Consider the following 15,873-nt stretch of genomic DNA (forward strand, 5'->3'; position numbering starts at 1 on the left):
CCTATCTGGTTTAACAGGCGCAGGAGGCAGAGAATCAGGATTAAGCGAAGCCTCTGAAAACACATCCTGCACAACATCCAGAACAGGTGGTATAGCTAAGGGCCTATGTTGAGGTAAAAGCAAAAATTCCCTAAGCCTTTTCCGAGAATCAGAGAAGTCTTGACCTTCCCACTTAAAATGCTCCCTCATAGAGTGAAGTGTCTCTGAAAAAGAAAAATCCTCTGGAGGAGAAGCAGAAGAAGTGGAATCTTCTGCATCAGAATCAGAATAAGGAGACTACTCCTGCAAGTCTTCAGCAAGACACTGAAACATCTGAAGCCTGTTCAAAACTTCCCAACTCTGGCTCCACCCTAGGCCTCTTATCAGGAGGGGGCAAAGAACCTCTAATTAGAGTAATCAAATCTTCTGCCATTTTAAGCATGTGCTTCTTAGGCACAGACCCTGCTGAACTAGGAGTGACACCAACAGAAGCTAAACCTGGCCTGCCCCTGGGAGAAGCCTTGGAAACAGAAGGAGAGGGCCTAACCACCCTGGGAAGGGAGGGGAGTACAGTAACCTGAGAAGCCCCTTCAGCCTGCCCTGCCTCAAGAGAGGCCACATCCTGCAAAATTAAAGACTCCCCCTGAGACTCTAAAGAAGTCTCCGTCGGACCCACCGGTTCCACTGAAGCCTCTAAAGAACCGGCGTCCGGAACGGACGACTCATCTTGCCTGGGCTTAACTGTTTTGTCTTTGCGCTTCTTCGTGGAAGCGGGCGCCAGGAGAATCCGGCGGCATATTACAATTGCACCGCTTCAAGACCAGCCTAGCACAATCTAACCTTCGCTTAATAGTGCTTATTGAACCTAGCACAAAAGCGACACCCAACTACCGTGCTCAGGCCCCAAACAAGGAATGCACAAAGAATGATAATCCCTATGCGGTATCTGTTTCCCACAAGAAATACAATTATTCACTTTTTCTGACATCCGGTACTACACTGAGGCAAGAAAAAAACAAAATAATCCCCAACGGGGTACTTAGCCAACTTGGATTCGGTCTGAAACTCCGAACACGAAAAATTTCAGAACGCCGAACGGCACTTGCAACGCTGCTTCTGCATCGGACCATGCGGCAAAAAAGACTGAGGATATGACGTCGGTCATGCGCTTTTGTACCCTGACGTCCTGATGTCAGTTTTAAGTGCCTTGACCGACGTCAGCCTAATACTTTGGTATTCGGGCCGACCGAGGACAGCGGACTACCCCCATATGTAAGGACTGCAGCAATGTGAGATGAAGAACATCAGATGATCCGCTGTGGTGACCCCTATCGGGAACAGCCGAAAGAAGATGATGATGAAATGAAAAGTAACAAGAATTATTTGAAGGGACTGACAAAGGTTAAAGTGTTACATAATAGGGAGAGTGTCACAGAACAAGAAGAGGCACCACTGCAGAGTGCTAAATAGAAAATAAAGGACTACCTGGATAATATGCATGAATTTAGAAAGGTTGCTGTTAAGTAACTGCTTTTTGATAACTCCAGAGCACAAAAGCTTTTAGCATAATGGCTCAGACAACAGAAAGTAGAAAGGATTGTAGCCAAGCTGATGGAGCCTATAAGAAGGAAAATAGAGTTCCTGTAGAGGTGTTAGAAACATTTTGGAAATGTTATGAAAGTCAGTATAAAGCAGAGAAATGTGGAAATCAAATAAAAGTACACATTTAAATGTTTATGGAAAAATTAAATATGCCAAGGTTAGGGGAAGATGAGGCTCAATTAATAACAGCTAGGAGAGGAGGAGATGAGATAAGAATAGTGATGTATAACCAATCTACAGGAAAGTCTCCAGGAATAGATGGCATTTCTGTGGAAGTTTGGAAGATAGGAGGGGGAAAAAGTGATAAAGATCTGGAAGGTTTTGTTTAACAGTACTATAAAAGGAGGAGAAGCACCAACATCCTGGAAGAAAGTTGTGGTGGCTGTATTACCTACAGATGATAAAGACCCATCAGATCCAGCATCATGTATGTCCATTTCAATCCTAAACTAAAATTATAAAGTGTTGATGTCTATAATGGCTAAAAGAATGACAAAGGTGATAAAAAAATTGATCGATATGGATCAATTTGGTTTTGTGGAGGGAAGGAGCTTGATGCAGAGAAAGCATCTGACCGAGTAAACTGGGAGTTTATGAGCAGGCAATAGAAGCATTTGCATTCCCTGACAGTATAATAAACTTAATTAGAAGGCGGATCGGAGGTGAAAATTAAACTTGGGGGGGGGGGGATCCTACTTGATAAGTTCTGTCTGAAAAGAGGAACTAGGGAGGGGTGTCGTCTTTCCCCTTTGTTATTTGTGTTATATTTAGAAAAGGGACTCAGAAATTCAAGGATATAATTGGCATGGTAACCAAGAAAAGATGGCTTTATTTGCAGATGATATTATTTTGTACCTGATAAACCCAGAAAAAAAGATATTTCCGTGTTGTGAAACATTCTGAGACAGTTTCAAGTCTTTTCAGAATACAAAATTAATGCAGATAAAACAAAGGCAATAACTGTAAACTATGTATCCACATACAAATTGGTTCAGCAATACTTATATTTATGGGGACATGAAAAAAATGAAGTACTTAGGTGTACGGGTTAAAAAAGATACTGTTAGGCATCTAAGGGTATGTGGGAAGAGACTAAACAAAAAATACAAAAATTGAAAACCTAGAAGCTCTGTTTTATGGATACAGATAGCAAGATACTAGCAGTGAAAATGATTTAAGTCCCTTTAGTTTTATAACAGAGGTCAGGCATATTCTTATCAACCAGAGGAGAAAGTTGTGGACAGGAATTAATAAAGAGCTAAAGGATTTTATCTGGGAGGAGTATAGGGCAAGAGTCAAGGACGATAAGCTGATCCTTCCAAAAGAACAAGGTGGTTTGGGACTACCTGGTCTGAAGAAATATTTCAGAGTTAGATAGTTAAGGCTCTAATGCATAGCACAGGCAGAAACCTATAATTTAAAGGTGAAAGGGATGACGATGAAAGGGGAAGACTCAAGAAATAAGGAGAGAATGGGTTTTTGGATGAGATCCTTAAGGAGAATAACAATAATCATGGAGAATATTATATTCATAAAGTTACAGAAAGTATTTTAAGAACTAAGCCAACATGGGAATGGAAAAAGGAGATTCTGCCAGTAGGGATGACTGCAATTAGGGGTGCAGAGAATAGGCTTCAGGGGACTAGAATTTACTGGGGGAAACTGGCAACAACAGTATGGGCAAAGAAAGAGGAATATGGGGATCTAAGTGAAAAACCATCACTGGTAGAGTTTTTAGTAGACTCTAGAACAGAAGCTACTTTTAAAAAAGGGATAATTAGTACAGCATATAAAATATTGCTGATAACTATAAGAATCAATCAGAGGAGGTTAGAAAGAATTGGGAAGAGAGATTGGATAAGCAATTCAAAAGAAACAATGGGAGGCTATATGTATGGCTCTCAAATATGCAACAAAGTCTTGGCAGACTTTAAAAATTCCCTGCAGACTAGTCTGTCGAAATACTGGGTGAGCAAATTGGGATAAGTAAGGAAACGATTTGCTGAGCTGTGATACAGAAATGTAATTGTCTAGACATAGTAAGGCCTTGTTGAGTTTAATTCTGGTGACTGCTAAAAATGCAGTTACTAGAAAATGGAAATCAAAGTCTAAACCAACCATACTAGAAGTAGTGAATATAGTAACAGAGATAAAAGAACTGGAAATGTTTTTTTTTAATAAAAGGGTAGGAGCAAATTACACAGAAAAATATGGGGACTGTAGGAACAATACATGCAGAATAATGTTTTGGGGAGGAGTAAGTTTAATGGAGGGCAAGAATTGAATGACCTATGTAATGGTCGAATGATAATGATTAAGTAGAAGATTATATAAGGGATGTATAATGTTTGCAACTGAACGTATATCAATATGGTTTGTTTTCATTTATATAAATGTACGACTGCCTATGTAAAAAAAAAAATGTTGAATCTGAAGGGATAGCCGGAAGGGTTCCTATCACGTAGTCGAACTTTTACAAGTTCAAACCACATATGGTCGGGACCATACCTTTGAATTCGTAAAAGTTCGGGCATTTGAATGGAAATCTCCATAAGCAGAGGTTTCCATTCACTTCAATGTAGTGCGATCTCGGAGTTGGTATATTTAAGTAGCAGGGGGGTGTGAGGATTTAATTAACAATTTATTTTGTTGTCCATTTTATATATATTTTTTTACTTAGTCGATGTTCTGTAACTTCGAACATAATGGTTCGACCATTAGGTGTTCAGAGTTATGGAACTTCGACTATGTGACATAGACCCTAGATGGAAGGAGTACATCTGTGTTCTTTAAACAATATTTCACCTACAGACTCAGAATACAGGACAATGACCTTGAGCTCATCCATAGGTTCATAGGTTTATACTAGGCTATCTACCCTAAGGCAGTTATAAGCCTAGCCCAAAGTTTTGTGGCTTACGCCACCCCTTATGTTAAAAAATACTGTGCCCATTAGTTTGTTGTGCCTCTGTCCAGCAGTGACACAGAGATGATTCCCGGGGTAAACCTACAATCTCCCATCCACCGGTCAAGATTTCTCTTGAACAGAGCCAGCGAGGTGCTCTGCCTCACATGGACTGGGATTTTATTCCACAGCATAGGGAGTCTCTGGGTGACAAATCTATCCCTCCAGCATGTCCTATTTATATCCATGCTAAGGTTTAAGTCGCTTGCTCTAGTGGATCTGGTAGATTTGGATTTTTTGAGGTGGAGCATGTCCATTAATCTCGGGTTGGTCATGGCCTTGTATGTCAGGCACAGGTCACCTCTGAGCAGGTGGTATGCGACTGAATAGAGCTGGAGTTTCTTCAGTCTGGCAGCATATGACAGATTTTGGAGTCCCTTTATCCTTTTGGTGAGGAACTTTTGGGGTCTCTCCAATTGCTGCAGGTGTCGGGTGAGATACATCCTGAATGGGGCATTGTACTCGATCATTGGTCTGATAAGTGAAGAGTACAGGGGAACAATGACCTCACTTGATCTGGATGTGAATCCCTTCATGATCAGGTGGGCAATGTAGAAGGTCTTTCTAACCACTTTAGCAATGTGAGTGTCAAAAGAAAGGCCACTGTCAACCTGGGTCCCCAGGTCCCTGATAACCTCTTCTGTGCTTAATGGATTGCCACCTATATGGTAGCTTGGGGTTACCTTGTTTTTCCCGAAGGGTATGACTATACATTTTTTGGCATTTAACTTCAGGCCATGGCTCTGGCACCAGTTATCAGTTTCCGTGAGACCCCTCTGAAGGATATCTGTGTCCGATGTACTTTCCACTATGGCACTCAGTTTGCAGTCATCTGCAAACTTTGTCAGCCATAGTCCTCCTATGTTTGCCTGTACTTCTGAGAAGTAGATGCCGAACAACAGGGGCCAAGGACTGAGCCCTGTGGGACCCCACTTGTGACCGGCTTGGAGTCTGACATGGCGCCAGCAACTCTAACCCTGTGGGTTCTGTCCTTTAGCCAGTTTGCAACCCATCTTGTGACATATGGGTTTACATTTAAGCTGGTAAGTTTCTCTATAATACCAGTGGGGTATTGTGTAAAGCTTTTGCAAGGTCAAGGTAGGCTGTATGGACTGCCTTTCCCTCATCAATGGCCTTGGTGACTGTTTGAAGAAGTCGACCAAGTTCAAAAGGCATGATCTGCCCTTGACAAAGCCAAACTGGGTCGGGTCCAATGTCTGCAAGTCCCCTATGTCTTTGTTTAGGAGTTCCATTATGATCCTCTCCATAGCTTTGCAGACCAGGCTTGTTAAGCTTATGGGGCGGTAATTTCCAGGGTCCGTAGAGGTACCGCCTTTGTGGAGTGGGACCACAGTTGCCGTACGCCACTCCTTGGGCACGTATCCTGTGGTAAGGCTAAGATTAAACAGCTGCCTTATATGCAGGTTTAGTTCCTCGTTGAGTTCATGTAGCACACAGCCGGGGACACCATCCTGTCCCATTGATGCTGTGTTTTTAGCTTTAGAGAGAGCAGCTTTCACCTGCGCATTAGAGATGTCTGGGAGGCTACACTCCGCTGGGATAGTTCTCTCTCCTTTTGGGGTGGAGAGGTGGGTGAAGTTTGCACTGAACCTGTCTGCCAGTATGTTCGCAATGTCTGTGGGTTCAGTGATTTTTGTATCATTTTGGACTAATTCTGCGCATATCTAGGAGTTTCCACCCAGGTTTCTAACACAGCTGAAGAAGGCCTTATGATTGTCTTTTGAATCTATTGCAATTTGTCTCTCAAATTTGGCCTTGGATGATTTTATGAGTGCTCGTATTTTTTTACTAATAATGATCAAGGGTGTCTTCTCTTTTATGGATTTTGCTCTATCATGTAACAGCTTTCTCCTCTTATTGTAAAGTTTGTTTATGGCTGGGGTCCACCAGACTGGACGTTTGCCCTTGGTGGAAAGAGTCTTGGTTTTATTAGGGATTGCCTGATCCATGCAGTCCTGGAGGTGTTCGTAGAAGGCATTTGTAAGGGCTTCCAGCTTGGGTTGTGGTTTCCACTGGCTCGGGGCCTTGAAGGATACCACACCAGTCTTGAGTAGTGTGAAGTTTGCTTTAGAGAAGTTCTTCACTGTGGTCTTTTGTTTGGGGTGGGGGGATGTGGATTTCCAATGAGATAAGTTTGTGATCTGATCTCACCAATGAGGATATACTTCGGTGTGGAGCATTTTGTCCCCATGTTTGTGATGATGAGATCTAGAATATTTTCTCCTCATGTGGGTGCGGTGACTAGTTGTTCCATGGCATTTGAATTTATGAACTCCAGGAACCTTTGGGCTAGAAAGTTGGGGCTTGAGTAATGTTCCCAGTCTATATTCGGGTAGTTGAAGTCACCCAATATAATGGTGTTTGGAGATACATTTATACCCTCCAGTGTCTTCAGGAAGGCTGTGTGGGGTTCCTGAGTTTGAGAGGGTGGCCTGTAACATGCTACAAATTGTAGAGCAGTTTTGCCTATGGTTAATTGCACCTGGATGGTTTCCGATGCTTCGTGCGTTGCCACCAACCTGGAGGTGTGGGCTTCCTTGATGAATATGGATACACCCCCTCCATGTCCTACTCACATTGAACAAAATTCACTACCACACTACCACATCCCCCCTCCATGACAAAGGCAAACAATGAGTCTTTCTTAAATAAACTGTCATCCTTCCCTATTGAACCCAACACTAACACCTTCAATTATCCTTCCATTTACTTGGGTAACTATGCCACCAAAAGTAAATTTGCACAAGAACTCCTGGACTACGTTAATGCCAACTCCTCAGATCAACTAGTTCAACTCCCAAATTACAATAAGGGACACAAAACTACCATTCTTCACCAATATAGTGCCACTATGTTCTGTACCCACAGCTACCAAATAAGTATTTAAATCAGATCTCTGTGCAGTAACATTTATCGTATGTACAAGTCTTGCATTACCTCACAACCCTACCATATTCGGACTTTTCCAAGATGAATCTACTCCAACTAACTTACAACCTGATCAGTTTCAAATATTCTCCTTCCCTAGATGACCCATATCTCATGCAGCAATTGTCTCAGATAAACTCTATGCCTCTCTTTAAGCCTGAATTGAGACTTCTGCCCCATAAGGAATAAATACAGTGCCAAATTCAAGAACAAATCCATCTGATAGAACCTCTGTATTAACAAACTATACAATAACAGGAAGAAACTTATAGTTCATAAAAGCAAACCTGACACCCCATCAGCTATAGATGAACTTAAAAGAAATCAACAAAGAATTTAGAAACAAAATCAAATCTTACAAGAACAGATATAAAGTGAGAACTGCCATGCAGGTAAAGAGCAACCACAAAGCCTTCTATACTAAGGCAGAAAATGTAGAAGTATTACCTGGCAATGCTCTGAATTAATTCTAAATAATGGCACATAGTCATCCGCTAAAGACATAAGCAAAGTATGGGTAGAAAATTTTGTTGCAAACTTTATTTCCCTAAACTATTCACAGAGCATTAGCATGCCTATGTCACACCTCCAACCACTTCTAAGCAAGTCCTAAGTGCTCTTTACAAGACTAAGAGCACAAGCTCCATAAGTCTGGATAATGTCCCAAGCTGTTTTCTCAACACCAAACACTGTCAATCCAATTCTTTATTAACTCTGTTTGGTCTTAGTCTCGCTACTGTTTTTGACAAATATATGGAGAGAGATTGCGGTCATCTCTCTTCATAAAGAGGGACTTCACTACTGATCCAGGGAACTAAAGGCCCATAAGCCTCACTACCATTACCTGCAAAGGAACGGAGTGTGTCATTATTGACCTCTTTAACAAGGACATAGTCAGTTTGCAAACCCTGGACTCAAACTATTTTGGTTTTGGCACATCTTTCTTTTTTGAATAAGTCACCGAGGTATTAGATTCTGGCAAATTAGTCCACACTACTTAGTTGGGCTTAGCAAAGGCCTTTGACATCATTCTACATGCGAGCATCACCACTGATAAGTTAATCCAACTAAATGTTAACTCCTGTGTTCTCCACTAAATAAGTAACTGGCTCACCAAACAAATCCAGTCTGTCAATGTTGGAGGTGTACTCTCATTAAACAGCATGGTCACTAATGGTGGTCCCCAGGGATCCGTCTTGTGACAACTCCTCTTTGGCAATTACTGTTCTGACATCAAGGCTGACACCTAAGGTCTGTGGTTGATGAAGTTTGCTGATGATTGCAAACTCAAGAGCTATAGTAAATACCCAAGCTGATCTCCGGATCCTACAGGAGAGCCTAACACACACCAACAAGTGGTACATGGATTCCTGCCTCAAATTAAATGCCAAGAAACACATAATCATGTCATTTATTAACTTAGGAGCTCCTTGCTCTTATCGCATAAGTGAACAACTCAATCACCCCCCCCTCCAAAAAAAAATGTCTTGGTCATTAGGGACCTGATCACTTTCATAGACAATGAACTTTCCTTTGACCACCATGTGGCCACTGTGGTTAGGAAGTCCTTTTATACAGCAAGATAATCACTAAAGGTATACTGTCTAAACTGAAAGAAGTCATCGGTCCCCTACACTCCTCCCTTATCAGACTAGTAACAGAGCATTAATGCCCCCTTTTGGCATGTACTTATCCAAAACTAACAACACCCTTCATACCAACTCTAGTGATGTAAACATTCACCAGAACATACATAGAACCTGTTTGCATGACAGATATCTATGACAAAAAATACAGATGTTCCCTAGATTTAAAACAAATGCTCCACAGGTAGCACGCTCACCTCTGGTGGTGGAAGCACAGCATACTGTGGGTTTTATTCCCACTCCAGGTGATTGGATTAATTTTGAAATTGATGAACCCGCAATGCAGCTGTGGTACATGCTGCACTCATGAGTGTGCCGTTCTCTGGTGAGACAGCAAACAGAGGCCCCATTTGGTTGAGTTAGTGGTAGCACAGGAGGAAGCAAAAAATTTCATGGCACTTAGAAAAATGAGTAAAGCAAGTTCCATGGTGCCCTGGCCAAATTTCCCCTAGTACAATAAATACCATATCGAGTCTCCCCTGAAAAGAGGCTACTAGCCTAGAGGGACTAAACCAGACAACAAAGAACAAATAAATAAACAAAATGTACTGCCACAAGTTGGTAAAACAGTAGCACTGATGATGTTAAGAAAATAAATCCTATTATATAATCAGTTATTTAAGAGAAATGCTTTTGACAAGCTTTTTAACTTTTTGTCATATTAGAAAGTGGTTACTCCACTAATTACTTCACAACTTGGCTAAGCTAAGTAAGGACCCAATGTCCACATTTATCTGAAGCATAATTTTACAAAAAGACACCAGTTTCAACAACAGTAAGCCACTGTGCAACACCTGAAACATAACACTGTTGCAGGCTAGACACTTATACTCTTAAGAAGATCATTACAGATGTGCTTACTACCTCTGAGAACAACAGAAAGTGGCAGCTACTGACCTGACTCTCTTTACGATCTTGCAAAGGAGAAATACTTGGTGTTCTGTGTTACAGCACTGTTGCAGAAGTGATGCTATCCACTATACAGATGTGCCTGTACTGCAAGCATGCATGAGTTTATTACTTTTAATAAATATGTACGGTTCTTCTTAACCTGTGTCATTCATTGTACATTACAAATTTGCTAGTTTAGAGCCTTAAGGAAAACAGGCACAAGTTCCTCTAAGCACATACCATCATTTCAGCCAGTGGAACGGTTGCAAGAATAACTCTGTTGTCCTGACGACTTTGAATTTCTTGAATGCTGCCTCTCTTCTGTGCAAGGTCAGCCAACACTGTACTGAGGTAGTTATCACTCACGGCAATATTAAGGCTCATAATTGGCTCCATCACCTGGCCCCCTGCTAGTTTCAGAACCTAAAGCAGAAAAGAAAGATGACTATTCTAATTAAAAATCTTCAATAAGTAATATGTCATACTTTAAAAGTCACAGATTAAGACAATACCCTTCTAAAGTACATAACCCTGTAATTTGGTGAGTGTACAGCTTAGTTTCATTTTGAAAGAGAATGAAGTAAGGAAACACTATAATTTTAAATATAACTACAAATAAACTGCATAAATGATATAATTAAATAATGTCATGTGCCTTAGCCTGGCTCCATGGCACAGAGAGATGCAGCCCTAGTTGCGATCTTGGTGACTGGGACTCAATTAGTGGTCCCAGCACTGGAAGAAACAGACAGACAGAGGGTGGAGTGAAGGGCATAGATGTCTCACCTCTCCTGTGTGGGAGGGGAGCTACATATACTCAGAGGCAAACAGGGCAGTGCGATTCTCCTGCTAGAGGCTGGAGTCACCACTGCTTGTGCCACGGGGGAGAGGCAAGGCTACTTGGAGGGAATGCCCCTTGTAGAATTTGATGGAAATCCTCAGTGGACATTCCACTTCTTGTCCCCTTCCTCTGACATGCAGGGTATGTGTGAGGTTAGGGCCTTGAAAAAAGTGGAAGAAATCCTTAAACCAACCATCATGGCTGCCTGGATGAGTCTTTTGGTCACATCTTGCCCATTGAAGGGAATGAATGGGCTGATGGACCAAGATGCGGTCGGATGATGGCAGGCACTGGGAGAAAAAGTTACAAAAAATATCCACAATGCTTTGTGCCTCCATAGAGTTAAAATATATTATAATTCACTTGAACCTTTCAAAATTCATTCTCAGAATCACAGGAAGCTTACATCCCCCCTTTGCTTTGTAGCACTATACACATATACATATAATTGCTTATCTACTATTCTCAACAATGCATGTATGAATATCAAGGGCAGACATCAGTGGTAGTAATGTACTGTGCAGGTGTAACTTTACAGAATAAACACATTACAAACACAAATTATGCTACAGCACAGTATACAATTGCCTGTTTTATATACTACCATCCAGGGCCACCAAGAAAAACTCTGGACCCCGGTACAAAGAAGGTGTGTGGGCCCTTACACAAAATTCTACACACACATGTGTGTATATTATTATTTATTTCTAACAATTGTAGATTACATTGATACATTTAGATAAGTATGTATAGGTAAAAAAAAAAAAAAATTCCTTTCCTGTAACTAGTGTAGTCCAGATTCAGATTTGCTGTATCCAGGACTGTAGGTTCATAGGTTGATACTAAGCTATCTGCCCTAGGGCATTTATAAGCCTAGCAAGAGTGTGTTTGGCTTTCGCCACCCTTTTAGATTAGTTGACTGTGCCTCTGTATAGTAGGTCACAGAAGGTAGCCCTTTTAAGGTTAGTTTACTGTACCCTCTGTCAAGCAGGGACACAGAAGAGATCCTAGGGGTAAACTTACGATCTCCCATCCACTCGTCAAGATTTCTCTTGAAGAGGTTCAGTGAGGGGCTCTGCCTAACATGGATTGGGATTTTGTTCCAGATTGAGGGGAGCCTCTGGGATATGAATCTGTCCCTCCAGCATGTCCTATTTATTTCTGTGCTGAGGTTCAAGTCCCTGGAGCGTGTAGCTCTAAGGGATTTGGATTTCCTGAGGTGAAGCGTGTCCATTAATTCTGGGTTGGACATGGCTTTATACGTCAGACACAGATCGCCTCTGAGTAGGCGGTACGCAACTGAGTAGAGCTGGAGTTTCTTTAGCTGAACTGCATAGGGCATCTGTTTGAGCCCCTTGATCCTCTTGGTGAGGTACTTTTGGGGTCTTTCCAGTTGCTGCAGGTGTCGGGTAAGGTGCATCCCAAATGGGGCACTGCATTCAATTATGGGGGGCACAATGACCTCTCTTGATCTAGATGTGAACCCTTTCGTGATAAGGTGGGCTATATAGAAGGTATTTCTAACCACTTTGGCAACGTGATTGTCAAAGGAGAGATTGCTATCTACCTGGGTCCCCAAGTCCCTAATTACTTCTTCCATACTTAATGGATTACCACCTATGTGGTAATTTGTGGGCACTTTGTTTTTCCCAAAGGGGATGACTATGCACTTTTTGGCATTTAGCTTTAGGCCATGGCTCTGGCACCATTATCCGTCTCTGTGAGACCCTTTTGGAGGATGCTTGTATCAGCCGGAGAGTCGATTACGGCACCCAGTTTGCAGCCATCTGCGAACTTGGTCAGCCATAGTCCACCCATGTTAGCCTGTACCTCGGAGAAATATATACTGAACAAGAGAGGTCCCAGGACTGAGCCTTGTGGGATGCCACTTGTAACTGGTTTAGAGTCTGACATGGCACCTGCTATTCTGACCATGTGGGTTCTATCCCTGAGCCAGTTTGCAACCCATCTTGTGACATAGGGGTTGATATTTAAGCTGGTGAGCTTATTTATGATGCCCGAGTGGGGTATTGTGTCGAAGGCTTTTGCGATGTTCAGGTAGGCTGTGTGGACTACCTTCCCTTCATCTATGGCTTTGGTAACTGTTTCAAAGAAGTTGACCAGGTTCAAGAGGTAAGATCTGCCCTTAACAAAGCCGAATTGGGTAGGATCCAGTGTCTGGAGGTTCCCAATGTCTTTGTTTGTTTATGATCTCCATGATGATATGCTCCATAGCTTTGCAGACCAGGCTAGTCAGGCTTATAGGGTGATAGTTTCTGGGGTCTGTTGTGGCACCACCTTTGTAGAGTGGGACCACTGTTGCTGTATGCCATTCCTTGGGTACATATCCTGTAGTAAGGCTGAGATTGAACAGTAACTTTATATGAGGGTTTAGTTCTTCTTGGAGCTTGTGTAAGACACAGCCCGGGACACCGTCTGGTCCCATTGATGCTGTGTTTTTCGCTTTGGAGAGGGCAGCTCTCACCTGTGCATCTGTGATCTCAGGAAGACTACACTTTGTTGGGATAGACATTTGCTCTTTTGGGGGGGGAAGGGGGGGGGAATTTGCACTGAACCCTTCTGCCAGGATGTTGGCAATGCCTGTGGGTTCAGTGTATTTTTTGTCATTTTGCAGCAACTCAGAGCATATCTGGGAGTTGCCTCCCAGGTTTCTGACATAACTAAAGAAGGCCTTGTGATTATCTTTAGTGTCTTGTGCAATTTTTCTTTCGAAGCTGGCCTTAGATGATTTTATGAGGGATCGTAGTTTCTTGCTAGTACTGATCAGAGATGCCTTCCCTTTTTGGGATTTTGCTCTATCATGTAGTAGCTTTCTCCTTCTATTGTATAGCTTATTTATGGCCGGGGTCCACCAGACAGGTCTTCTGCCTTTGGAGGAGTGAGTCTTGGTTTTATCTGGGATAGCATGCTCCATGCATTCCAGTAGGTGTCCATAGAATGCTTTTATAAAGGATTCTGCATTTTGGGCCATAGTTTCCACTGTATGTAAGCTTCTGAGCCCCCCCAAGCTTTCTGTGTTGGAGGGAAGCCTTCTAGCTTATCAGTGGAAGTGGTAAGCACTAGGTAACCTATCTACCACATAAGGAGTGGTTCTGGCCCAGAAATTGATCTGTCTCTCTTAAAACCCGGCTGCCTCGTGGTTTTGGCATCTTTTCAGGCTTGCTAGTTGTTGCTGAAGCACCTACCAAGGGGAGAAAACGCCGAGAGAAGAAAAGGAGCCACTTTTGTGATTTTAAGTATTTTCTTCTGATTTTTTGTTAAGTTTTACTGCTTTGCTGCCTACTTTTTGGCATTTTCTGGCTTGCTAAAGTTTATATCTGTAACAGTAACAGTACTTGGAACACATCTAGAGCCTGTTTACTGCATTTCCTGTGTTGCACTTAATTTAAAATCGTTTTTTTCTCTAAAAACTGCATTTTACCTGATTTTGGCCTAGCACTCAAGTGTGGGGTCATTTATTGCACTGTTGTGATTATTTTGCTGCTTGTGTATCTCTGCTACCTTTAAACTACAACAAAAAGAAAAAAAAATCTTGCTTTTTCCCACTTTCTGAAAGTTAAGAAAGTTCAGTTACAGATTTGCTGTTCTGAACTGTTTGGAAGTTTCTAGAAGGCCAGTGCTTGCTTGGGCTAAAGGAAGTCTCTGTGTTCACCAGTGGGAGTGGTTAACACTGAACAGCCTGCCTGTCCCTGGAGGAGTGGTTACTACCTAGAAGCTGTAGTTTTATTGGCCATTTTGGGTCAATTCTAAACTCCTTGATCTCTGTCTCTTAAAACCCTACAACTCTCTTTTTGCGTGGTTTTGCGCACTGAGCAACGTCGGGCAGCGCCGCCTAAACAGGTTTAAACTATTCCAGGCTCCACAAAGTCTGCTCTTCACTTTTCCCTTAGAACTGTTCAAACTCTCAAAGTAATCACTCTATTCTCTTTCTAAAGCCCTGCACTTGCTCAGCTCTTATAAGGAAACACTAACTAACTAAACCACTACACCATCCTTGACTTCTCATAAGTATTAGGCGCCCGATTGGTCCTTCCTGATCAAGTGAAAAATCAGTTCCCTTCCCTAATCTGATCAGTAAAAAAACAGTTCCCTATACTAATCTGGTATGTCCAAGGGTCAGTTTCAAGGTTACTCTCCAGTCCAGCTGGTGAATCTGGGAATTTTGAGGCAATGTTACAATTGCCTTATATACACAGACAACCCTCTCCTCCTTCCAACAAACTCTAATACATGTGAGAGATGCAGTTACAAAGCCAAACTGGAGGTAGAGCTCTCTCAACCCAAGATTGGCACTGTCAGTCAGGAGGAAAAGGTAACCACCCACACCACAAATTCAGTCTCACACAGACCTATTGCATCTGCATACCCAACACAAAAACATACTCGGAGGCTCTAAATCTGCCTAAACAACAAAGACCTCCTAAGCAGATATCCAAGCAACAGCCACCCCTCAACAATACCCATGAATCAATTATCTCACAAAATCAGTGTGCCTCACAGTCACAGCCCTTAAGGCCAAACAACACACCAAATACACTTGTTATAGGGGACTCTATTGTCCGGCACACTGACGTCCCGCTCACCAGAATGAACAAGGAGGAGGTCACTGTAAGCTGCCTGTCGGGTGCCAGGATCTGCCACATAACGCAAGCACTCAGGTCACTCCAAAGCAAGTACAAGTATGACTCCGTCATTGTCCATGCTGGTGTGAATGACCTGAGATGTACCTCCCTGGACTACATGAAAAGAGACATAGAGGAGCTCTCTGACCATGTAGCCCAGGCTGGTATGACCCTGACCTTGAGTAGCATCTTGCCCTCACCAAGAATGATGCCACAGTATAAAGACAAAATGATCAGTTTCAACAATTGGCTAAATTATTGGTGTCATTCAAATGGGATCCAGGTCTGTCAGCCTGGGATGACATGCTCGACAAGCCACGTTGCTTCGCTAGGGACAGCTTGCACCTGTCACCCTTA

The 15,873-nt window shown here is 42.4% G+C and overlaps 1 protein-coding gene across 1 annotated transcript in view; it reads right to left on the minus strand.

Annotated features, from left to right (window-relative positions):
* The window catches only part of GFM2 (GTP dependent ribosome recycling factor mitochondrial 2), a 1,110,238-nt gene that overhangs the window by 82,960 nt on the left and 1,011,405 nt on the right, over positions 1-15,873 (minus strand). Inside the window, 1 exon segment of the mRNA XM_044063950.1 lies at positions 10,273-10,455. Within this exon segment, the coding sequence (XP_043919885.1) occupies positions 10,273-10,455 (183 nt within the window).

The sequence above is a fragment of the Protopterus annectens genome, chromosome 2.part2, assembly GCF_019279795.1.
Source record: "Protopterus annectens isolate FY-2018-M chromosome 2.part2, PAN1.0, whole genome shotgun sequence".
NCBI lineage: Eukaryota > Metazoa > Chordata > Ceratodontiformes > Protopteridae > Protopterus > Protopterus annectens.